Source organism: Convolutriloba macropyga, chromosome 4, assembly GCF_964194025.1.
Source record: "Convolutriloba macropyga chromosome 4, txConMacr16.3, whole genome shotgun sequence".
Lineage (NCBI taxonomy): Eukaryota > Metazoa > Xenacoelomorpha > Acoela > Convolutidae > Convolutriloba > Convolutriloba macropyga.
Window position 1 is genome coordinate 45,129,570 of NC_134471.1, and position 27,513 is coordinate 45,157,082.

Consider the following 27,513-nt stretch of genomic DNA (forward strand, 5'->3'; position numbering starts at 1 on the left):
TCATTTTGGAGCTGAAAATGCTCCTGTTTCGTAGTGAGACCACACAGGGGCTCGTATCAATACCAATAAGCATTAGAGACGGTAACTAAGAACAAAGTTCGAGTAACGGGCATCTAAAATCGGGCTTTATAGGTTTATCCCGTTTCTATTTCTGATTTCGTTTTTTTATACTGACTGTTCATTTTGAATTGCTTTCTGAGCCACAGCTGTCAAAAAACACTTTTAGCAGAATGAGAGAAGAGTGAAACTAGGGTAGAGAAGTCAAAAAGATTTCACGCAAGATGTCGAAAAGGCGGCAAAATGAGGTAAAGCGAAAATTTTTATCCCACGAAGTAAAAAACATAGCCGGACAAGCCCTGACGGAAAATTCAAAGAAATTTCACTGACTAAACAAAAAACTAGACCTAGAACGTGAATTGGGAAAAAACCATTTCTAAAAAATGGAAATTTGGTTCAGACAAAAAACCAGGCCTAGAATGAACTATGAATGGAATGGGAAAACCATTTAGAAAAAAATCTCGAATCAAAATATCAGAAAAACAGTAAAAATCAAAGAGAAAATGCCGCATATGAACAAAGACCCAATAGCGAGAGAGCGGAATTCTGTTCAAACTCTGTTTTCTCACTTCTCTTTAAAACTAGAGCAAAAACATTTCACGTCGCAAAACCACTCGCTTTTTGGCTCCAATTCCTGTTTCGGCGTGCACAAAATCTCTACTCCAATCTGACTTCAAAAATCATAAAAATGTGAACAGATCTTTAAAAGACAGCACCCGAATACAATTCAAATTCTTTGAAATGTAAAAAACCAAAAGAAGACCAATAATAGCCCCAGCTACCGCTGTGCGGCTATTAAAAAAATAGGAGCGCTATAATAGCCGGCTGAGAAGCTGAGGCGGCTATTAATTAGCAATAATTATCAAATGACTATCAAATACTTGTTTATGATCGAGAAATACTTCACAAAAATGATCGAGAACTATTGCACTAACTCCAGTGTCAACAGGTTCGGCGCGATGACCCTGAGGCCTTGGAGGTACTTTCTCTCGAGGATCTTGTGGCGCACTTCCATCTGCAGACTGAGCTCCTCTGCCATATAGAGGGACGACAGTCTCCTTACTGATTCCTGCCTTACAAACTGGGCACAGCTTACGGGTAGGTCTTGTTTCCAGCCATTGGTGCAAACAAGGCCAGCTGGACAAAAATTACATTGCAACAAAAATTACATTGCAAACGTTTGGAACACTGCTTTCCTATCGCACTTTCCTACCTCGGTAGAAAATCTAAGGAAAATTTGAAATTAACACTAAAAATTTAACTCTAAGGAAAGTTATAGGCCTGAAGAACCTTTTTGAACCTTGTTCTTTTCTTTTTCAATTGACAGATGCATCAAATTTAAGACATCACACAGATGTATCACACCATTTTGCTGCTGTGACGTTATGAGCAAAATTACTCAACGCTCAGATACTGACCAGAATAAATGTCCACACATACTGACAACTGCGTTAGATGCAGTCTCAAGGCAAATATTGCAGTCAAAATTGCTTGCTCCGGTTCCACCTGAAGCTGGCTCGGTTCCAGCGCTACTTGTACCCTCGCCATCATTAGGGGAGCCTCGATACCGCGAGGACGATGAGGTACCAGGCTCCATAACTCAATAGTAAATATGTCCAGTTGACGCGACAGGAAGCAAGTGAAAAGAGGTTCTGCTTTTATATTACATCTTTTCCTTGAAATAGATTCAAGCCCACATAGGTCCAAGGATTTGAATTTGTCAATTGGATTTGAATTTGACTGCAAAAATTGATTGGTTGTTAAAATTTAACTTTAGCTTGAGAAAATTCGAGCATGTTATTTGACTAACACCTGCAAGAAATTCAGACGTGACATACTACTGGATCAACAACATAAGCAGAAATTACTCTGGTTATACAGTAAGTACTCCGAGTTGAAATATAGAGAAAATGATATGTGCACTTGGAGACTGCTATATGGATGCACAAATTGTCGAGACTTGAAGAAACTTAACTTTGAGAACGAACTTTGTTAACTGACCGAACAACTCATTTTGCCGGGAGATTAACCCGGTTGGATTTTCCTAAAGCCTTTGTTATTATTATAATAAATCAGAAAAACAGCAACAGCTCGTGACAAATGAACAACAATGATCTCATTGATGAAAACGAGACATCTCCCTAGATCTAGCAAAGGAAAACGGAGCATCGTACTGGCTGATCACTGACGTTGAAATCATTCAACTTTGATTCAATTAGAGATGGAATAGCCCTATGATACAGTGTAGGACCCTGTAAGAACGCCCATCAACCTGTGCATCCGGAGAAGCATTTAATGACCTTGAAAATGCTGCTCTTCATTGTCCAAAAGGTGGCTATAGCAAGCCAGGCAGAATGATATACACGACTAATTTGCTAACATACTCGATGAAGTATGCGACGATGTCAAACTGCAGCCCGGTCTTCAGATTTTGCGAGGAGAAACCAAATTACCATAACTCATCGTGCAAATGGGCTGTTGGGTTCACGCTTCAGTAAAACCATTCTTGATGTTCCAAGTGATTAATTACGTGGATCTATTCTGTCCACCCCGCTTAGTGAGCATAAATCTTTCATGACCCCCAGGCGCATTTGCTAAATTCTTACATGGTAACCTGCAATATAACAATTAATTTGTAACTGGGGGTCAAAAACACTGGGGGGGGGGACAGAATAGATCATAATATGATCAAATAATACGTCCAAATTCCTCGATAATATTGCCGATTCTAATAAACAGCTAAAAACCATTAAGAAAAATGGGGTCTTTCCCATTATAGCCAACTATTATGGTCTTTTTGCAAGCACCGATGTCCCAATTCTCAATGGTGCGCGAGTTCTCGGATCACTTATTGGCAGTGACGAGGATATGCAAGAGTTTTTGAAACACAAAACCAACGACTGCACGAAACTAATTCAAAAACTCTCAAACTTTGGCAAGTCATCACCCCACGCAGCCTACCACTGCTACGTCAAAGGACTTCAGAATAAAATGACGTTTCTGTCCAGAACCACACCTAAAACAACAGATTTTCTTCGCCATGGTGAAGAAATCATCAGCAACAACCTCATCCCAGCCTTGACGAACAGAGATAGTCCAGACGAGATAACGAGACGCGTTCTCTCCCTCCCCGTCAGAAACGGTGGGCTGGCAATCAATCAACCAGATGATTACAGTAGAAACTATTCAGACTCCCAAAATCTTTCAGCACCACTCGCCGACCCGTCGTCCGACCTCATAATTCTGGAGCAAGACCGAATGAAGAAAGAGATCCACAAAGAGCGCCTGAAGACAGCTACGAAAAAGCAAAACCAAATTACTGACGTGACGAATCCCGACATCTCATACGCCCTGAAACTTGCAAGGGAGAAAGGAGCGTCCTCTGGGCAAAACGCCTTGCCAATCCAAAAGCACGGACTCTGGCTCACAAAATTGGAATTCCGCGACGCCCTCTGTATCCGCTACCGGTGGGATTTCAAAAATGTGCCATCAACATGTGCCTGTTGATAAACTTTTGTACTGTCCCACACCCTACACTGCCCGAAAGGAGGATACCCGATTATCACAATGAAATACGTTATCTCTTTGCAAGTTTGATGAAGAAAGTTGGCCACGACTTCAAAGTCGAACCACATCTGCAGGCTCGAGACAACGAGACTTTTACAAACTCTACCTTCACCGCAGATGAGGAAAAACTCGACATCTCCGCCACAAAAATCTGGGGCAGTCATTTTGAGCGCTCCTTTAATTATGTGAAGATCTTCATTCCTTATGCTCCCACAAACAGAATTAAAGACACTGAAGGTTTACACTTACTGCATGAAAATTTGAAACGCCTCAAATATCAAGACAGAATTGTGGAAATTGAATATGGATCTTATTCACCTTTGATATTTGCTACCACATGTGGAGCCAGCCCCATCACACAAAAACTCATCAGACGCATTGCTTCCTTCATAGCCCAAATATCAAATGAACTATACCCAGAAGTCATTAATTTTATTCGCACACGTGTCAGCTTCAATTTTCTAAAGAGCACATTTTTTTGCATTCGTGGATGTAGAGGTCAAAAGTCCAAAACGCCAGATGACATCAGCATAGAAACTTTCAAGGTAGAAATCAGATCCTAATTATCTCAAATTTTAAAATAATTGCAGCCATATGACCTCTGATGAGAGACACAGTCTTCGCATTCAATGCCAAAACGACCTCTAAATGACCTCATGTTGACCTCCAAAGATTGAAGCTAAGCTGCATGTTCCAAAACCATATCATAGATAACTTATTCTTTTCATGGTTGATGCCGCTGCGCGCCCATTAAAGGTCTTTTCTTTTGCTTTTGCCTCAACCCTCTCGCATTCATTGCCATTCAGTTTGCCCTTTCTCTTTCTGTTAAGTTATTTTATAATTTGTTATCAATACGACATTTATAATTCAATTCTTTTCCCCTACTATTATGGTATAATTACCTTACTGGGGGGGGTGGTACTAAAGGTTATTTAACCCATGTGGTGAAGTGGAAAAATAGTCTCCTCTTGGAGCGTGCTTTCTGCTGATTTTTTCAGTTGTGTTACTGGGGTACACGATTTTACTTGGAATGGTTTAAGACGTTCTGCTCTAGGTCTAGGTGTATGTACAGGGATAGTATATCTCTAACTCCATATGACTGCTCAATGTTGGCGGTGAAAAGAATAACGTTAAACGTTTTATTTAGGGCCACTAAACTAACTGATTCTTGGCTGTACTAATTATCGTCTGCACTATTGCATATCGTGCTAAGAATAGTGCCAAAATACCAGTCTAGTCAACCGGCCTACACTTTTGCTCCATATGGAGTGCCGTTGCTTTGTTTTGTATGCTGTCTGTGTACGAATTTTTTGCGACTGTTTTGTTGTTCCTCGTGGAATGCCATTGCTGTGTTCTCTGTGTCTACAGGCGGTTGAGAGTTGTTACTGTGTTCCATTTGGATTTGTTGTTTGGATGATTTGTCGTTGTCTGCGTTGAGTTTGGGGGAGGCCGGAGTTATTGTGAAGGTGTCCGGGTCTGGTGATGGTATTTCATTGTCTTGTTGGTGATCTGGAGTGTGTGCAGTTGGATGTTTGGCCTTGATATTTGGTCCGGTGAATCTAGAAAGATTTTGTTGGGTGGTTAAGGTGACTTTAATTTCGGTTGAAGTTTGGTCGAAACTTTGTTAATCTTTTTTAATCGATCTTGAAGAGGAGAAGTTTGGTTCTTCCGTTGGGATTGGCAAGCTGACCTCCAAGGTGACCATGTATACATTGGGTTCGGCTAATGTAATGGTGCAAAATAAGGTTGCTGATGGGGAGTCTGATGTAATGCGGTGAATGGAGCTGTTTGCATTTTCTTCTATAGTGGTTGCGTCCAATCGGAGGAATGATCGATTTTTTTGTGGGTTGCTTCTCATTGGAGATTGCAAAGCATAATTGATAGCAGCCTGTTTCGCTTTTTGGGCAAAAGCATAGTTTGTGTTTTTGCGGTTTTGTTGACCGGCGTTTCTCTTGTTTGCTATTGTTGTTTTTTTGTTGGCCTTGACCGTTGTTTTGGGTATTGGTGGTTGTTTGCTTGCTGAGGTTTCTTTGGCAGAGCATTTTGGTCGCTGTTGTGCTTGCATTATCACTGCTAATTTCTTGACTTTTTAATGACCATAATTGGAGCTCGACGGGTTCCCTGCTGATTGTTGAGCCACGCTTGCTTGTCTGTTTGTTCTTCCTCTAATCAGATTTTTCTTATTTTTTCTTGGTTGCGTTTGTACTTGCGGACTGTGTTACAAGCTACCATGAAAATTAGGCAAGATTTAGTTTCTGTAACCAACGCTAGGTCATGTTTTTGAATAGGTGTGTCAGTTGCGATGTGGTGAGTAATTTGTGATTTTTTCATCCAGAATTATATTTCAATGTGGAGCGAGTGTAGAGCGAGGTTCTTTCGCTTTCCATGCTTTAGATTTGCGTGCTACGTTCAGTTTATTTAATATTGATTAGTTTCTTTTATGATAGTTTTTAGTGTAATGGTTTTGTGACAATGTTGGAGATTGCAGTGTTTGAGTGTTTGCTTTTCTGCCGAAGTGTGCTTTCAATGGAATTGTGTCCGTTGTGGAGTCCAACCAGTTTGGGTCAACGTCAAAAATGCTAGGTGGCGTGTAATTGTTTGGTCTCCGGCTGGAGGCAATATCAATTTTATCTTTTCATTTTTGCAAAAGATTTCGCTTTCCCCTGCTTTGAATGCTTGGGAATGGTCATGTTTCTGATCTTGGAAATCCATATAGTTTGCAGCAGCTCTTTAGGTAGTCTTCTCCGAATTTAGTGTCCCCATTGTAAAATTATTTAGCATGTGGTATCTTTAAAAGCGATCTACTGTGACCAGTATGAAGTTTGATTGTTTATCCCCTGTATAATTGAGTAATTTGTGATTGTTAAATGTTTCCGGATGGGGTATCTGGAAAAAAGATCTACTGTGACTAGTATATAGTTCGATTTGTTATATTCTTTATAATTGAGTAATTTGTGATTGTTCCAACAAACTATATACTAGTGTGTGGTGAGTAATTTTTGATTGTTCAATCAAAATAAATACTGTTCACAGTAATTTGTGAACTACAAAAACTCACAGTAATTTGTGATTGTTCAACCAAACTAAAAACTAGTCACAGTCGATCGCCTTTCTATATATCCCCATGCGGAAACATTTAGCAATTGAGACACTTAAACCGCTATAGAGTACCTGGAAAGCTACTGCAAAGTACAGTGATTTCCAAGATCAATAAGATATGACCAACCAAAGCATTCAAAGCAAAAGAATTCGAAATCTTTGCAAAATTACGAATATAAAATTGATATTGGCTCAAGCCGGAGACTACCGGGGCACAGGCATTGTAGAAAGACTAAACCAAACAATTAAATGCCGCATAGCAGTTTTCGACGTTGACCCAAATTGGTCGAACTCAACACTATGTGAGAGATTAGCTGACATATTAGAAAACATAAGACTGATCCCTAACTCCACAACAAACACAAATCCGATCGAACCACACCTCGGCAGAAAAACCAAGCACTGCAATCGCCAACATTGTCTCAAAATCATCACACAAAAATCTATCATACAAGAAACTAATCAATAATTGTTTAGACAATCTACGAAGAGCTCTGGATGAGAGACGGCTTCTTGGAAAATAGCCTGGAAATTCAGTATAAAGATCCAGAACCAGACAATCTTGACGAATCAGACGAGTCAGACAATCTACGCCTTAGGAATCGCTCCCCACGTAACATGACACCCTCTGAGATACACTTTACATTAGTAGACAAAACCACAAAAAACATATTGAAAAAACGCAACGTAGCAGGCAAATCTATAGTACGAAAAGCAAAAGAAACTCTCCCTACACTCCCACCACATTGGAATTTGATTCCCGATGGAACAATCACAAATTACTCACCACACACAATCACAATTGACACACCTATTAGAAAAAACACGGTCAATAAAAAAAATGACCTAGCTGTGGTTACAGAAAATAAACCTCGCCTAATTCTCACGGTAGCTTGGAAAACACTTGGCGAGTCTAAACGCAACCCAGAAAAATTAAGAAAGTTTTCTATAGCAGAAGAAAGAAACAGACAAGCAAGCTTGGCTCAACAATCAGCAGGAAACCCGTCGAGATCCAATTGGAGTCATTAAAAAGTCAAGTAATTAGCAGTGGCCATCCAAGCAAAACAACATCTAAAACTCTGTGCCAAAAAAACCCCAGCAAGCAAACAACCACCAATAACCAAAACAACGGTCAAGGCCCAGCAAAAAACAACAAGAGCAAACCGCAGAAACGCCGGTCAACAAAAACGCAAAAACACAAACAATGTTTTTGCCCGAAAGCGAAACAGGCTGCTATCAATTATGCTAATGAATCCCCAATGAGAAGCACGCCGCAAAAAAATCGATCAATCCTCCAATTGGATGCATCCTTAAAAAAGAAAATGCAAAAAACTCCATTCATTGTATTACATCAGGCATCCCATCAGCAATACCATTTCGCATCATTACGTCAGCTGTCCGCAATGTGTTCATTGTCACCTCGGAGGAGAGCCCGCCAATCCCACCGGAAGCACGAAACTTCTCCACCTCAAAATCCACAAAACGGATTTACAGAGTTTTGACCAAAATTCAATCGAACATAAACTCACCTTCACCACACAAAGTGATCTTCCTGGAATCACCGGTCCAAATATCATGGCGAAATATCCAAGTGGATACACCCCAGATCCCAGAAAGACAATGAAATACCAACAGCAGACCCGGACAACATCACAATCACTCCAGCCTCCCCTAACCAACAAACACACCGAAAAATCATCCGAACAGCAAATCCAAATGGAACAGGGTAACAACTCTCAACCATCTGTAGACACAGAGAACACAGCAATGGCATTCCACGAGGAACAAAAAAACAGTCGCAAAAAATTCGTACACAGACAGCATACAAAACAAAGCAACGGCACTCCATATGGAGCAAAAGTGTAGGCCGGTTGACTAGACTGGTATTTTGGCACTATTCTTAGCACGATATGCAATAGTGCAGACGATAATTAGTACAGCCAAGAATCAGTTAGTTTAGTGGCCCTAAATAAAACGTTTAACGTTATTCTTTTCACCGCCAACATTGAGCAGTCATATGGAGTTAGACCTATACTATCCCTGTACATACACCTAGACCTGGAGCGGAGGCCGCCCGTAGAGCCGCAGTTATGCAAAGCAGAATGCTATGAAAGCTCCAGAGATAAGGAATTGTCTATTAGAAATTAAATCAGTTAAAATGGTGTTCAAATTTTTGCGTTCATGGTCAGTTTTACTTAGAGTTGATTCACAATTGAAATGAAAATGGTTTACAAATTATATACACTCGTCATTGACAACATCCATCTAATTCTAGGAAATGAGTTATAAGAATGAGGTTTTGAATTTATTTAGATTTATTTATTATTATTATTATTATTATTATTTATTATTATTATTATTATTATTATTATTATTATTATTATTATTATTATTATTATTATTATTATTATTATTATTATTATTATTATTATTATTATTATTATTATTATTATTATTATTATTATTACTATTACAGGCTTAGGTACCTTTTAAATATTCAAATGTGTTCCATATAAAACAATCAGAATAGAAAAGTTTTCAGTTTCCTTTTATAATCAAGCTCCTCTGGTATTAGAATGAATTCAAATGGCAGTCTGTTCCATTCATGCGGAATTGCATGGCTGAAAGATATTTTTCCAAAAGTGGTTTTAACGACCAAAATTATAAGTTTGTGAACATACTGGCATCTTATGACTTTATCATTGCGAGACAATAGAGAGCTAAGATACCCTGCACACGAATTTTGAACAGCACACGTTTCTGCACGCGTAACCAATGAAGCTGGTTGATGAATCTTGAAGTTGGTGTTCCAGGTGACAGTCGAAATATCAGCCTGCATGCACTAATTCGTTATCCGTTGTAACTTCTCGTGAAGTACAGCAGGTAGTTCATGGTAAATTGAGTTGCAGTAGTCGAGACACGAAATAACCATAACTCTTACCAACTCTATTAGGACATCATTATCAACCGTATTTCTGATAGAATAGATGTTCCGTAGCATATAGAAGCAGGCAGAAGTAACTGAGCTGATTTGTCTGGAAAAAAAAGTTTTTCATGCAAAATGAAGCCAAGAAGTTTCAAATGATTCAAAAATTTGGAATCCATGGGAAGTTTTAGATAATTGAATGGATTATTTTGCACTACTTTTACAAATTCTGTTTTACTAGTATTGAATATAAGTTTTGTGTCACAAAATCAATTCTGTAAGGTGCTAATAATCAAATCAAACTTCTCCCGAGTCACCGTTTCCTCATAGGCAAAATAAATAAAGTTATCATCCGCATAGAAATGATAGTTTAGCTGTAGCTGTTTAAGTATGAGCTCTAATGGCAGCAAATAGCAGGTGAAACGCAGGAGGCCTAAAAGCGATCCTTTTGGTACCCATTTTTTGTTTCCTGCTCCAAAAACAACACGTCTTTTAATAATAATTTCTGAGATTGACCACTCAGATAGCGTTTTAGGAAACAGAACAGAACCTCGGAATCATAGACTAACAAAAAGAATTGATAGAAGTATATTATTGTCCAGTGTATCAAAGGCTGCCAATAGATCGAGTCCAATGTAAAAAGTGCTCATTTTAGCCCTAAATCAAGTATCATGTCGTTGGTGTCTTCTAGCAGCGCTCTTTCTGTTGAACAAAACTTTCTATAGGCACTTTGAACGCACAAAACAGGGTGTGCCTCTCAAGGTGCTCGGAAAATTGTACGAGAGCTGACTTTTCCAATAACTTCGATGTATAACTGAGTTTTGATAATGGTCGATAGCTTGCAAAATCCACACGATCAAGATTAACGTTTTGATGTGATGTTTAACAATTAATTGTTGAAGAGCGTGGGGCAAACTTCCCCACGAGCGTGGGGGATGACGTTCAATAATAAAAAGAACACAATTAATTAGGAAAAAATTTTGCAATCCTCGTCGGAGTAATATCCAGCAATGACGTACTAATTGTTGAAGCCGTTAGTAGCTTCTTCAAATCGCTCAGGAATAACAGAGTGAACGCGCATAGCTGTATAATTGTCAACGGGAATATCTCTGGACACTCAACTGCTTGAGTTGATGCAATGCTATACCCAACTTTTGAAATAAAAAATATAATGAAATCTGTAGCAAGAATTTCTTTATTTTCACATTTTGATTGTATTTGCTGCTCTTTAACAACTAGCGATCTCAATAACGCATATTTTTGACGTGTAGATTTACCGTACAAGAAATTGTTGCTAACCAATGCCTTTTTTCAAGAAAGTTATCAAAAACAAGAATTCGTAATCAAATCCAAATCCGCTTTCAAATCAACGCGTCGGGTCTTTCGATATAGTGGCTCACATCTCCTTTTCGTCGTCTTCAAGAATAATAATTCATCGTCATAGAATGGGCATTAATATTCAAAGGTGGTTTTAATATTAAGCGGAAAGTGATCATTCAATATTTTTTCCTCTGCAGCCGTATTTTCATTCGAAGCTTAATCAATACTTGCTAAACAATGTCGATTTCCTGTAAAATAATTGTCGCCTGGGTTTGCTAAGTTTCCAATTGCTTACCAAAACACAAATTAAGGCATGATCAGATTGAGTCAGAAAAGTGTTCGAGATTAAATTAATACGAATTTCACCGGACAATATAACATGATCCAGAAGACCACCGGACTTGTGAATTTGGATTTTGGACACGCTGGATTACACAAAATTCTTCCATAGAAAGAGTCCAGAGCGTGAAGCATCATTGTCTACATTCAAGGGAAAGTTGCGTCCGCCAAAAGAAAGAACTCTATCAAAGCTTAACTTTTTGTCTTGCAGAAAATTAGTAAAACTATCAATAATCAACTTGTCACTTACTCCAAGCACTCTGTACACAATGAATAGGAAAAAAAACATTTGCCTGAATTTTCAAAGTTGCACGGCAACATTTTAAGAGCTTTGACGGTTGATTTTCAAAATTTTTCAACTTAATATTTGATCTGTAGAGTAAACAAATTCCTCCGGCCCTTTTATTGATTCTCGGAGCACTGTGAAACTAAAACCAGTGGGGTAAAATAGCTGCAAGAGGAAATTATCATACATATTTTATCTAATCCGTGATTCGACACATATTCCAATATCTATCTCCTTGATTTACAATTAAACATTTAGTTCCTTTGTTTTGTTTCTCACAGAGCGCGCATTATGTAAGAAGCATTTAAACATTCGCTTTTTATAGTTGTCAGAAAACCTAAATTGTAGTCACCTTTTTCCAATGCTTTTCAGCCGTTCACGAGCTGGCTTATTCAAATGAATCTTAATGCGGTAACAATTTCAGTAACAAATTCCGGTGACTCGACCTTTTCATCTTCAAAATTAAATAAAAATAAAATGAAATGATTTAAGTTTTGATTCCGCTGTTGAAGTATGACGAATATAAAGGAGTTCAATGCCGTTTGCTTTACAGTATTCTTCAATTGGGGATCCCTATTTTTAAGGTGAATAACAAAAATGGGGAGCAAAGGAGTTCGCCCACAAAGGGCGTGAAATAGCACACCAGAGAGGGATTGATGTACAAAGAATAGTTTTGATAAATAATCCACAAACTTGAATAGAAAATATTGCAAGGTCAGTCAAACGGATCAGACAGATGCGATAACTCTCACGCTAAATGACTGAGCTTAAAACTATCTAACGTGCAGAGGAATAATGTCTTCGAATAACTCTAGCTAAATGAAAAAATCAATCAAAAGCGGAAAAACCTCACGCCAATAGCTGGAAAAAAATATTGACATGTTTGTCCCAGATACAATTTCTTCCACCGGAATCTGAAATCCTCAGTAATTGGGGCTACCCAAACAATGTCCCGCCTCTTATCACTCAGTAAATAACAACAATTACGCGTTGAAGCAAAAATAAATAGCCTCCCGGGTGTAAAATGGAGACTGTTTATTAAGTTTAACTTGACAATTAGGCTAACATTATCAACAACAACTATATACAACATTTTATTCATATTCAGTACACCCAATAAATTATAATTCTTGGGCCAGAGTTTTTGAAATTCCTGGTTAATTTGAATTCACTTCCTGAAAAAGAGCTTCTACCCTCTGTCTTTTTGTGTTTCATCCTTTAGTTTTTGGGGTTGAAGAAATATCAAATTCACATGTACAAAAAATAGTTTTTCAAATCGTTAATCCACAAACTTGAATATAAACTATTGCAAGATCGGTCAAAGGATCAAACAGATGCGGAGAACTCTCAAGCCAAATGTTCGAGCTGAAAACTATCTAACGAGCAGAAGAATAGGTTCAAGGAATATCTTAGGCGAAATGAATAAATCAAGCAGATGCGGAGAAACCTCACGCCAAAAGCTAGAAAATATCAAACCCAGATGTTTGTCCCAGATACGAATTCTTCCGCCGAAATCTGAAATCCGCAGTAATTGTGGCTAACCCGGCCTCTTATCACTCATTAAATAACAACAATCCCGAGCTGAAATAAAATTACAACAATTAGGCTAACATTATATACAACTAATATAAGCAACATATTTTTTTCACATTAAATACACCCAATAAATTATACCCTCTGTCTTTTCGTGTATTATTTTTTAGTTGTTGGGGTTGAAGCAATATCAAATTCACATTTACCGAAATTTGGTTTTTCATGTTCTGAAATTGTAGTGGGAATATGTCGGCAGATTTGGAAGATGGAAATTCATCCATTACTTGTAATCTCATATATCGCATGCGATTTCAGAATTTTACCGAAAGATGCTCTTAGGGTGGGCAAGCAGGTTCCCAAGCAGGTTGTGAAGATGATTTGAATATTACAAATTTCTTCTGTTTGAACACAGAAATCGGCTAAAGAAATTTTTAATTGAGTTGAGGTGGTTTTCTCTCACTGAAGTTTTCGATTTCACCTTGTGTTTTTTATTATGTCTTTGAAGATTTAATTCACAATGCTGGATGGTCACTCATTTGGATAATGATTTTTTGTTCAGATCAACCGATTTATGTTTAAGGCTATATAGAAAGGCCTTTAATCACTGGTTACCATGGAAACCAATGTAAATTCCCTTGGATCACGTTTTTCTTATGTAACGAAGCATAGCTAAGGAAATTTAATATTAAATTGGTATCAGAAGAATTTTAAAACCAATCTTAGCTAATTTTTGTGTCATCTTTGACGTTTTTTGATCTAGGAAGGCCTGGTCCCCAATGCCGTCGGGAATTTCAAGAGTGAATTGTCATTTTTTGTGGAGAGAACTCGCATACTCATTGTACATTTGAGGACTCCCTTGACAATGCACATTATGTAGTCCCAAATACGTGGGACTACAAAGTGACGACGATAGATGAACAAACTGGCGACAACTAAAAAACTTGTCATTTCTCATGTTCGCTGTACTTTAATTTAAACCGATTTATACTTATTAATAGCAGAGGGACACCTGTTGCATTAAGTTACCATATAAATTTCAATTAACGCGATTGGAAATAATCGCTTGTAAATCGTTCCGCATTCGTTGCTATCTGATATTCTTTCGTTTTTATCTATACATGATGCTTTTTGGTGTTTGACTACTGTCAGATTATATATATATATATATATATATATATATTTATATATATATTTTTATATATATATATATATATATATATATATATATATATATATATATGTATGTAAATATACATACATGTATATATATATATATATATATATATATATGTATATATATATATATATATATATATATATTTATTTATTTATATATAATTACACAAACACACACACACCCATATATATATATATATATATATATATATATATATATAATATAAATATATCGGAGTTGAAGAGGACTTAACTTGCTGAGGTGCTTTCTTCTATTTGACAAAATCGAGATAAAGCATTTTCATGACAGCAATTATAACGCAGAATAATACAGATCATGTAATCATAATTTTATTAAAAGTGTAATAACTAGAAAATTTTCAGAGAGAAGACAACAATAATTGACCAAAGAAAGTTGCCCCGTAAGCAGTAGCGAAGCCTACAATTATCACGAATCTACAAAAAAGAACAAATTTGAAAAAGAGTAATTGATATTGAGAGTGCAAACTTTGGTCGGCGTTTCGTTGCGCGCACCACTGTAGCTAGGCTTTCAGCTTCAAAAGCGCTGACACAACCGGCATTGAAGCTCTTTGCGCGGAGAAAAGATAGCTACGCTGACATCATGTAAATTCTAAGGTCAAAAATCAAGTTCGTTTTCCTAAGGAAACACGGAAGCGGCATGAGATCGTTGATGCGTCAATAGGAGCTGTTGTTGAAGAAGGGAAGTTATTAGTTTGGCTAATCGATTTTCGCCATTAGTTCCTTGTTTTCAACAGCTGTCCATCTTCTGTTTTCTCTACTGATAAGTATTGGCTGGACCAGGGGCCTTCCAGCTGGTATTGGCTGGAAGGGCCCTGGTCCAGCCAATACTTACCCAGTATTTGGGAGGGACAGTTTTTTTTTCTGTTTTAGACCGCAACTCAACTTATTGCGCATATACCATGTGGTCTTTTTTCATTGTTGCCTACCCAGTTGCGGTCAGATCCCATAGTCCCCTCATCAAGTTCTCGTGCCAATCCACTTGAAGGAGTAGGCGAGGCAATCATGAAAGATTCTGAAGACGGCGACCCATAAGTTAACAGAATGCTGTTCTTATTAAAGATTTTATCACTGGATTACAGTGTGCACAAATATAGGAGGAGTTTTCACAATCAAGCAAAATTCTCGTTTTGGTTTTGCAAGTAGTAATATAAATATTAGTGGAGAATGATTCAGAGCAAACTCAAGGGTTTCCCACCAATTTGTTGGTCCAGTTTGTTTGACTGATTTTTTTCATAGGGTTACAGTTTGAGCATCTGCATAGAACTCTTCGTGTGCATTTGTTTTCTTAGTTGAAGTTAAATTCAAGGAAGTGCCACACACTAAATAAAGTTCAGGTAAATTTACCTGAAAAAATACCTTATTTTACCTGAAACGTTCAGGTAGTTTTGCCTTACCTTAACTTACCTTAACTGACCTCAACTTTACCTGAAAATTACCTGAAAAATTAAGGGGGCACCACCTGAACTTTTACCTGAACATACCTTAAATTTACCTTAAAAACACACCTGAAAAGTTAAGGTAAAATTACCTAAACTTACCTGAAAAACGCGCAAAAATTATCTTAAAATTTAAGGTAAAAGTACCTGAATAAATACCCGAAATTTACCTTAAATATACTTTAAATTTAAACTGAACTTTTAAGGTAAATTATATTAGTTAAGGTAAATTTACCTTAAAAATTAAGGTAAAAATTTAAGTTGTTTTTAAGGTAAGTTAAGGTATGTTAAGGTAAAAGTTCAGGTGATGCTTAATTTTTCAGGTAAATTTCAGGTAAAAATTAACGAATTTAAGGTAAAATTAAGGTGCGTTAACGTGTGTTAAGGTAAAGTTCAGGTAAGGCAAAACTACCTGAACCGGTTCAGGTAAGAAATTTTCAGGTAAAATTACCTGAAAAATTAAGGTAAACACTATGTACATAGTCGAATGGGGAAAAAGTCTTAGCTTGTTCATGAGAATCTTTAGTCTCTTTGATGACTAGAAAGGGTGCATTGCTGAGGCCCACGAGGGAGCCGCACCTAAAGCAGAAGGCAGTTGTTGCGTTACTGCTTTTTTTTAGCACTCACTGAAAGTATTTTTGGTGTTTGATGTAGTGTAGGTCAACAAATATTAGCTCAAATTGCTTCATATAATTATCATTGTAAAGATCTTATAATAAACTTTTCAGCCATATATGTAAATCTATACCAATGGTGCGTTTTGGTTAACCTCTTCTAGGATCAATTGAAAGTGAAAAATCGTGTATTTTTGTTTTCTTAAAAAAAGCTGTTTTGGACCCTTTTTAATGCACCGGTACCACTCGACATCGGTTTGTGAGCAGTTTTTACACGAACAAAGGCGTGTGAAAAATAAAAATGCCAATGTTTGCAAAATTTGTGCGATACTGCTTTTTTGAATTTTTTTGAGCACTCACTGAAAGTATTTTTGGTGTTTGATGTAGTGTAGGTCAACAAATATTAGCTCAATTTGCTTCATAAAAATATCATTGTAAAGCTCTTGTAATAAACTTCAACATTTCGTTTGATAATTTTATTAAAAATATACAACTATGTACTGCAAAAAGTTTAAAAAAATTTAAGGTAAGTTAAGGTAATTTTACCTTAACACAGTTCAGGTATTTTTTTTTACCTTAACTCAAGTTAAGGTAAAGTTAAGGTAATTGTTACCTTAATTTTACCTTAACAAATGTTTACCTTAACTGCGTTAAGGTAAATTTACCTGAACTTTTTTAGTGTGCACTCTCGTTTTGTCAGAGTTGACTTGTTCGTTGCAATTCCGAATTATTTGTAGACGTTGGACAGCAGGTTGAAAAGGGTCTGGGTTCTCCTGAATAAGTTGTCGTCAGTTTTTGCGAGTTTCGACTTCTGTGTTCGAATTCTTCCCGCCCTGCCTTTTTGTCGAGTTTTTCCTTCGGAGGTTTCAGCATTTTAACACGTCTTTAAGCGGTGAATTTTTGTATTTTCACCACTAAGTTGAGCGGTGAATTTATGTAGTTTCACTGCATTCACTACTGTTCTCATACAATTTTAACACTTTTTCTAAGCGGTGAATTTATGCAAGTCCACCACTAAGTTAAGCGGTAAATTTTTTGTAATTTCATTGCATTCACCGCTTATCTTACTTAATTTGGACACCTTTTTCAAAGCGTTGAATTTATGTAATTTCACCGCTAAATTCAGCGGTGAAATTATGTAATTTCACCACTACCAGGCGATAAAGGTTTTTTCACCGCATTTACTGCCTGATTTATATAATTTCACCGCATTCACCGTTTATCTTACCAAATTTTCCGCATTCACCGCTTATCTTACATAATTTTGCGTTGAATGGCGGTGACATCTCGACCCGGCCGTAGTTTTTAGTGTTTTGGAGACAATAATCGTACTCTCTTTTCAAAAGGGATAGTAGATACAGCTACTTTCACAGTACTTCCAGAAGATAGTATCCCGGGTAAATGTCGCTTACTATCTTTTTCGACATAGATTGGTCGCCGCCGGACAGTTTTTGTTTGATGATGTTTAATGAGATGTAAGTCCAGTGGAAAGAATTATCAGATGAGTTTTGTAGCCGATCTTTTTCTCTCCTTGAACATCGCCACTCTTTCAATGCAGTTCCTCTCATTATTTTTTTTTGCTATTTATCAGATGGTTAACAACAACGCAATTTTATGGGAAGCAGCCTCAATTTTGTTAGTCTTGGCATAATCTAAGGAGCAAAACCTCCAGAGAAAAATATATCATGCAGTCTTATTAATATTAAATAAATAAACATCGCAAGACAATTCCTGAAACAGTTCAGAGAATTTTCATTCACTAAACAAAAAACTAGACATGGACTGGAACATAAATGGATTGGAAAAAACCATAAAAAAGCCGATCGAAAAAATTGAAAAGACAGTAAAAACTAATTCAAATTTTCTCACGTGAAAAGAAAGCAACTTCTTGTTCATACTCAGCTTTCTCACTCTGCTTTAAAATTAGCGTGAAAAAATGTCACGAAGCTTTTTTGCTCCCTTTCTGCTTGGGCGTGACCAAAATCATTACTTCCGTTTGCAGTTGAGCATCCGAAAATGACGCGAAAAGATCACAAAAACAGGCCCCAAAAAATTCAACCAAAATAGTTGGTATAACTTTGTGCGGGGGGGTTATAAGGGAAAAACTTTAAGCATGGGATCACTACTTAAAATTTAAGTGTATACTCAGGCACGGATTCAACTGCACGGCCTCTTCAAACTTCTCAAGAATCGCAGCCTCTACGCGGCAGAACTTCGAGCGGGCTACAACTCCCAGCGTACACACACTATACACAGACTGCGGGTTCCGGTTTTGTGGCGTGATCAGTCCAGTCCAATCTCTCTGATCTCTTGTATGCACTTGACTTGGTAACACATATCTTCCCTGCGTCTTCTGCTTATCCTCAACCTCGTCTGCTGCGGTCGTAGAGAAGGAGTACATCTCAAATGCACCAACTTACAGTCCGCAGAGCGATGGAACAACAAAACTGAGAGCACGCGTTGTTCTTGGTGCGCGAGATTTGAAGAAAAAACTACAAGTTAAATTTAACCAACTCGCAATAACAAACGTCTCAACCTTCATAAACTGATCTGTGGTGGTCTCAAGCAAAACCTAGACAGTATGAGAGACTGGACGCACGAAACGAGCTACCATCCAGTAGACCAAACACAAGAACCAAACTTCCGCCCTCAAAAGCCAGCCTGAATACGGCGTAATTCAAGATAACAGGTCAAAGAGCAAAACAAAGGTGGAGGGGTCGCTTTATCATTAAGGAAACAATTCTGCTCCAGAAAAAAAAACTTAAGACTTCTGACGAACACCCAGAATTCCAAGTCATAGAACTCACCGCATGTGGTAAGAACATCAAACTACTGAACACCTGCATCCCACCTTCGTCTAGCTGTGATGCAGGATACAATAATTCTTTCAGTGAACTACTTATGTCAACGTTATTGTTGATGATTTTCAATGCTCATAGTCCTATATGGCAGTCTCCCCCTCTAATCAAGAAGTTCTAATAGACAAGGCCAGCACAAGATTTACTGAAAAAACTCCCCAAACATGAATCTCACCAGCTCAAGCATAGCAATGAACATCGACTGAGGCAATGGAAGAAGAACCATGAACTTTGATCAGAAGAAGACTATCATGATCCAAAAAACGCAAACAAATTGAACTAACAAAACACACCATAACTCATGAAATGTGAAAATTACAAACAAAATACACTAAGAACAGTAAGGAGACTGGAAATGGTGGGCAGAATGTTCAAGTAGGAAACAATGAAGGGAGCTAAAACGACGCAAAGAAAAGCAGGGCACCCTTACCATATAGAATAAAGCCAGCCGACCTACATCATCTAGGCCCCACAGCAATCAGATACACGACTGACATCTTTAATTTTTCTGTAAATGGCACAGAACTCCGTTACATCGCGAAAGTCGGCCGGCCGCGTCATACACCAACACAAGCGCTCAACAAACCTTGATACATCTAAAAGCTAGCAAATTGCGAAACAAAAAAACTCCTACTAAAAGACTTTATCAAATATCCACTGAAAAGCATCAGAACGGTAATAGTCACGAGCACACAACTAGAAAAGTATTCATTGTTGTGACCAACATTACCAGAAAAAGGCCTCAATCAGAAAAAAATGCAACCAAAGTCTACTAGCATACTTAGATCTTGCCACCGGTTTTCACTCGGTTGATCACAACTTACTACAAAAGGAGATACTTAACTCACACATACCAAACAGCACAAAAAACGGGTTGCTTCGTATTTAAAGAGCAGATTCGCTGACGTAAAACATAACAATGATCATAACAAAATGATCTTTACAAAAGTCATAGCGGAGAAAATTGAAAAAAGGTGTCCTTCAAGATGGCGTTTGACCGCCAAGGCTCTTCAACATCTAAATGAGTAAACTTCCTCTGCTCAGCAAAAAATTATAATCATCACGTTTTACGCTTATGTCATAACTTGAAATAAATCTAACCCACAGTTTGACATAAATCTGGCATAATAACTCATTAACTAAATATTTTACACGACTGGTCAGAATCAAGGGAATCTAAGTTAGTGGCTGAGAAATCAAGTGTCACTGTGTTCATAATTTGGAGCAAGGAGTTCTGGTTCGACCCATACCTTTTCATTAACAATTAAACTAAACCAGTAGAATTCAAAGCCAAAGCTCTTGGAGAAATATTTGATTGTACGCTCAAATTTGGAGAACATATAGTGCATAAAAAAGTGAAAGTACAAATGCGCAATCACATTCTGGAAAAAAATGGCGGCAGCAACTTAAAAATATATTGGTTGGAGCATGCTGAACTACGGTACTCTGCTGTGTAATTCCACCAAGAGCATTAAAAACTGTTGCAACCTCTAAGCACAACAGAATACTGCAGTTTAGACAATCACTGGCTGCGTAAAATGTCTGATATCATTGAATTACAGAATGAATGTGAAATGCCTCCAGTTAAAGTTGAAACAGAAACGCTACCGCAGTAAGTTCTCGTCGGCAGTTTTCAGAGCCGCAGTGCAAATCACAAGACAAACTCAACAACTAGTTTTCGTCCCATGAGACTGACACCAAATGATATCTAAAGGGATTGCGTAAAACTACGCACCAACACTGTAGAGCCAACAAACCGCAAAAAATCAAAATTACTCTCAGTTTTGTCACCGACAGACACACAGTCCATACTCAGCTCAACAAAAATAGCAGGAAACTAGGTACGCCTCCATCAAAGGTAACAGATGAAAAAAAACGCTGCCACAAATTACACGTATCCGCTAGAGCTGGATGCTGCCCACTTCAGAACTATTACACAAGTAGGGTTTATAACAATGTTGCTAACTGCTTCTCCAATTGAGATGTACAAATGCGAAAGTGGAAGAAAGAGTGAGCACCACATGACATAAATCAAATTTTCAATTGCATTTAGAACACCTCGAACCCAAAAGGAATTGAGTTTTGGGAAAGACCAAAAGGTAGCACAACCACACGACAAAAAATCCAACCTCCTTGTTCCTTTCCTCTGAGGTCGACGATGATCCTCCTGCTCCCTAACCCGGTGATCGCATGTCACTCCACAAGTATGTAGATTCAGATAGGTCGCCGCACCAGTAGCAAGTGGTAGATAGCCAGTCAAACTACTAATAAAACTAACTTCGTTATTTCACAAATGCAACTAAGCAATCAGTTAAAACCGGCACAAAGCGCCAATAAACCACCAGAATTACTTGCAATTTGCAGATCTGTGCAACAGCTACAACGGCTTGCTCAGGGAACACATTAACTCTAAAGAAATTAACCTTTAAACAAAAAAATTGAAGAGACTAAATAGTCAGGCAAAATACGATGTTAACGTCCAGAAACTATCTGTTAAACCTGTTTTTTCTACCAATGTTCTTGCAGCTAATTTACGCGATGATAACATCTAGACTATCTTGAAGTGAGGATGTAGTCATGAAACTGAAAACGAATGCGAAATTGGAAGAAAGAGTGAGCAACCAAATTCCAACTAGATAAGAAGAGAACGAACAAAACATGATCAAAATTTGAGTATATTTTTCAGTAGTCATATACAACTGTCATATAGATCAAAATCGACAAAAACTAAACTTCATAATCGTTCATGTCTCAAACAAAAGTTTTGCCTGAAAGAATCCTAGGTCAAATGCAGGGTAGCGTTTCATCTCCAGGCGATGTGGGTGCGGGAGTACGGGTTGGGATTTTTAGGGCTGGACAAGGGGATCCAAATTTGGCCCTGCTTGATTCAATTCCAACGTATTAGCATTAGCAGTAAAACAATTAAATGTTTCATGGAGCCTTATAGATCAAAAGTAAAAAGAATGAACATCTAAATTACTTTTATCTATGTTATCATTAACAAAACTAAGTAAAACGTTTTCAAGCTTACTTTCAAAAAGACAGGAGTAGTCTAAATTTTTGAGACTTGTTCATATTTGAAGGAAATTTTCATATCTCACAGCTCCAAACGAAATTTTCATTTCCACGTATGTATTGATTTGTTCTATTCCAAGGGAAAATGGGTTTGGACGAGCTTCCCAAATCCTGATTGTTTTGAATTTGGATGAATTGCATCGAATTGAGACCATTATTGCCCCTTAAAAATCGATTTATGGTTGTAACATCTTTAAACAGCATTATGCACACAATCAGCTTTAATTGCAGCTTCAAACATCTGTCCCGATTCAAGCTTGCCGAACAAACCCAACCAGTACTTTCAAATTTAAAATTTGCTAATGTCGTCAGTACTGCTCAAGATGTTGACAAAAACTCAAATCCGTATGAGCGTCTTGACAAAAGGGATGAAATGAACATTTGTAACTTGTTTTGAAGAAGTAAGTCAGGAAGTTGACTTTGTTTGGATGACACCAGAAAAGAGTAGCATAGGTAAGTCATCTCCATATATGGAATTTCCACTCAGGGTTTTCTGTATTACAAATACTAATTCTCACGTGATGAAACAAAGACAGACTATGCTTACGGGAGTAACTAATTAATTCACCTTCAGTATTTAACATTTGGTTTTCCTTAATCTTTTCAACCAAAAAAAATGAACTTTGGAAAATTTACCGGCCTTTAATTTCTCGTGCCCCAACCCAAACTAGAATGAACATCAATTTGTAACGTTTGGAAATCATTATTCCAAGCGTGCCCGTCGTCAGCAAAAACGACAATGTAAAAACTGAAAATATCTGCAGAAGGTAGGTCATTAGTAATTACTAGAAAAGTATCCTAGAAAACGTGTCCCCTGAAAAAAAAAAGAAACTTATCCGCTTTGACGCATTGTTCTCTGTTCGTTACATAAAAGGCTAGCATTTGTAATAATATTCAACCAATTCCAAAGCCTGCCAATCTGCTTAAAAGTATTGAGTGTTGAACACAATAAAAAATTTGCTTACATCTCTATTTAGGCAAAATACATCATCACTTTTGTTATGAGCTTCGTCAAGTTTCTTCCTCAAATTCGTCATTATACAATGTAGTTTGAGGTATTGTTGAGCGTCTTTTCATACATTCAAAATGAGGAGGAGAGATTCTGTTTCTGATAAAAAAGAAAGATAAAATTTGAGAGAAATCGTTCAACCACTAGGGACAGATTACTGAAGTCATTAATTGGACGGAAAACCTAAAACGGAGTTTAAAGCCAGCTAAAAGGTGAGTAAAATCACTGTCTTCCATATTATTGGATTTGTTGAAGTTTAAGCTATGCTTTGAAAGAGTTTCTTAAAATAAAAAATTAAAAATTGTACCAATCCGAAAAAATTCACCACGTAATTTGTTAAAACCCCTACTGGAGGAAGCTTAAAAGAGATTAGTTGTAAGGTCTTCAAGTACAGCTCATTTAATGTCCGTTTTGCATGATTATCAAATATACGACTGCAGGCGGATACACTGTCATAAATAATCAACGGAGGCATTCTCAACAGACGGGTACCCATTACAAACTATGCTTTCTGAGAGCTTTTCGGCAGGCAAGAGCTCAATCTGGAGTCTCTTAATAAATAATTTGACGCACCAGCATTATTTGGAGGCAAACTCATCAAGATAAACGGCAGTGTCAATTTCCATCGGCACATCTACATCTGTGCGGAGTTCTTCACAAAACGCCTAATGACAGTTCAAACGATTTTTAACAGCACTGTTGTGTTCATTCAATGCATGAATGCAATGGAACAAAGAATACTAGGATAAACTTTTACTTTTCTATAGTTTCATAATTGTGTAACTGTCAAGATGATCACCCAAAATTTTCAAAAAGAGTCTGTTTACTTGCATTTTGACAATCAGACGATTTTTTTTAAAGTCGGCTGAATTCAGTCCCTTTCATACAATAGTTCAGTGCAATTCAATACATTTCAGAGCATTATTATTTGAGGTTTCTGAGCTGCAATTTTTAAAAGCTTATGACATTTCAATGGCTTTCTTGCATAATTTTCTTTTTTTTTTAAACAAATAAATTATAACCTTGGGGTTAAAAATTACAAATCCAAAATGTTATAAACAAAATTAGTACAATGTTCAAAATCAAAATTAGTGTTTTCGTTTTTTTAAAATTTAATATAACTTTTGAAGCCACAAACCTTCTCTTGCAATGGTACAAGTTTGAACTGTTTGAGAAGTTGCTGTTTTAACATGCGCTTAAACTGTGAACGTGATCTGATAATCCGGACTTCAAGCAGAAGTTCATTCCATTTTTGGATGCTTCTTTTTTGTAATGATCGACTGCTCGACCTTAGGCGATTTAGCTGTTTAGTTCTGTTGTTTTTTCTTACTAAGAATTTCCCACTTAGAAAAAAACTCTTAGTGTGGTCTGATTTCAGTAAGGAAATATCATTCCTAAGTTTTGAAGCACTCAACTGGCTCATTAAAATTTCTTCTGGCAAAATGTCAAATTTTACTAAGAGATCTCTAGATCTCTCAAACTTTTTCTCATACAGCCAACTTTAATTCCCCAATTGAATTGTCGGTTAATTAATGTTTAAGTTATATGGATCTAATCGCTGTGGCCATATTTGACAGGATTTTGTTGAGTTGTACAATAAAATTTAAATTAGAATCAATCATTATACCCAAGTATCTGCAGTTATTTTTTGGTTTAATTTCTTGTCACCGAAAAACTGTTGAATCAAAATTTTTAATTTCTTTCGAGACGCAAAGAAGTTCAGTTTTACCGGTATTCATGGATAATTTGTTTTGCTTTAGATAATTATGTTTTTTCCAGTATTTCAGAAACACATTTTTCCAGTTCAGCAATCTTGTTTCTGCTAAAATGGAAACTTGTGTCATCAGCAAATAGAATTATGCAAATTTTCCTTGCAGCCTTTCTCCTAAAGCATTAATGTAGAGAAGAAAAACTGTTCACTATGGAACAACATGATTTGCTTCCAATCATTGAGAGTAAAAATCGTTTATCTTAACACACTGCTATCTTTTTTTTAAGAAATGAAGCAAATAAATCAACAGGCATTTTCTGAAAATCATTGCGCTTTAATCTTTCTGAGAAAATTTTCGTTCAATATTGAAATAAAGGCTTTAGCTAGATCAATAAAAACAGCAACTGAAATTTTAGAAAAACCATAGTTTTCTTATAAATCTTCGATCAAGTGTACAATAGTATCTGAAGAAGACGTATGTTTTTGAAATCAAAACTGTTTTACGTTAAATTTTTTTCTTTTTGTATAAATTCGTTAAAATGATTGAGAACTATAAACTCAAAGAGTTTTGCAAACATTAGTAATTGAGATAGGCCAATAGTTCGCAAACATTTTTACATCCCCTTTTTGTATACCGGTGTAATGAAAACAATTTTTAAATTTTCTGGAAAAATATTTTGACTATTGCATGCGTTAAAAACGATATGCAAATCGGTTGCAATTGTAAACTTTGCTGACTTGATTGCCCAAGCAATAAAAATTCCTGGACCTGAAGACTTTTGGTTGTCGAGTGAATCCATGGCATCATAGAATTTCCTTAGTGTGACTGTTCTGAAGCAAAACTACTCCCTAACATCTATGTGAGAAGTATTTGGAGCGCTCAAATTTTGCCCATTGTATAAGCCTTATTTTTGAAAACTTCTATTGAGACAGTGTGCAATATCAAGTTCATTTTCTACTTCTCTTTCACCATTCACCTGTTTGTCTATAGTGAGACAATCCCTTTCTTTGTCAATTTTTCTATTGATGAAACTCCGTTGTTCTTTACTTGTTGGTAATTCATTGAAAGAAAATTGTTTTCAAAACTTGTTTTGGGATGTTTTCAAACGCCTTGCCAATTTTCTCTGATATTTGAAACTGGTATGCGATTGCTCCCATGGGCTCTCTTTCCAGATAATAAAAATTTCATGTTTTTCCATGATTTAATCTCTCAGCTCTTTTGTTAGCCAAGGTTTTCTGCTATTTTTCTTTCTGGTTGAAAGCTTTCTATAAGTGGGCGTGCAACTCTAGAGTAGTGCTGAAAACGTTTACAAAAACATTGCACATGCTATTTCCATCTTCACAATGAGAAAAGTTCCTCCAGTATTGATTTGAAATCTTATATGCATCGAATATTTTTTTGTTTCTACTGATAAACCTTCGCTATCGTTTTTCAGGTTCAACATGAAAATTGGTAGTGTACAAAAATATCAAGGTATCCATTTCAATTATTGGGAAAAGCATCTCAAAATCTCGAATTTGGTTTTAGCTGGGAAGCCCATGATGGATTAGTGTTACGCCTTGCTTATGGCTCGTGTTGGTTTTTCTGTATTTGATGAAGCAAGTCCATAATTACATGCAAGTTCATCCAAAAAATTATATTCTCTCTTTTTCAATTAATTGAGATTATAATCGCAAAAAGGTGCAGTGTTTGAGTACGCCGAGGAAGTGTCTGATGTTAACTGGTCAATAAAATAATTTCCCAAGTTCTTATTTGGACAATACGAAGCATTAACTAAGATTTTGTTAAACGATAGCCAAGAATTTTCTACCCATAAGTACTCAACAAAGCTTTCATTGAGTACATTTAGATCATTTCGCTGTTTTGAAGATATGTCGCTAGGAACACAGATGGTAAAACCCCCGCCCTTTTTTACACCTTTCTTTGATGACCTTGATTTTGAGTAAAATTTGCTATTGGGATTCAAAAAATTCGATGTATAAAAATCTGTTTAATTCAGCCAAGTTTCAGTTAGGATTGTGTTTTGAGTTCATTTTGTCAAAAATTTAGTGTAAAAGTCATGTTTTTTTTAACTGCGTGCATTGAAGAGGCAAAAACTCAAAAACGCTTGAAGTGTAAAAAAAACAATTTTGCAATCATATAAAAAACGAAAAAGAGGAACCTAATTCTCACATTATAATGGTCACAATTTTGGTTCTGTGACACAACCGAATATATAAATTTCTCATTTGAAGTGCTAAGCAAAAAGGTGAAAAAAATTAGTTTGGAAATGCTCATTTTCTGCTGACAAAAGTCACACAACCAATGGATTGATTAAAAATGCTGAATTTGTCGCAATGAAATGCTTTGTGATAGAGCAATATGCTCTTGATAATAGTTCCGAATACTCTTGACAATTTTTTGTACCCAGCCAGATTTAAGTGAACACCGTCCGTCATTAGATATTTCCGATGTTGCTATGTTG

The 27,513-nt window shown here is 36.8% G+C and overlaps 1 protein-coding gene across 1 annotated transcript in view; it reads right to left on the reverse strand.

Annotated features, from left to right (window-relative positions):
- LOC142337704 (E3 ubiquitin-protein ligase RNF185-like) overlaps positions 1-27,513 on the reverse strand; it is a 464,852-nt gene that overhangs the window by 13,206 nt on the left and 424,133 nt on the right. The window contains exons 2-3 of the mRNA XM_075387152.1: positions 1,476-1,734; positions 993-1,194 (exon numbers count right to left, since the gene is read on the reverse strand). Coding sequence (XP_075243267.1) covers positions 993-1,194; positions 1,476-1,654 — 381 coding nt within the window. The 5' untranslated portion in view covers positions 1,655-1,734. The remainder of the gene's footprint in view (positions 1-992; positions 1,195-1,475; positions 1,735-27,513) is intronic.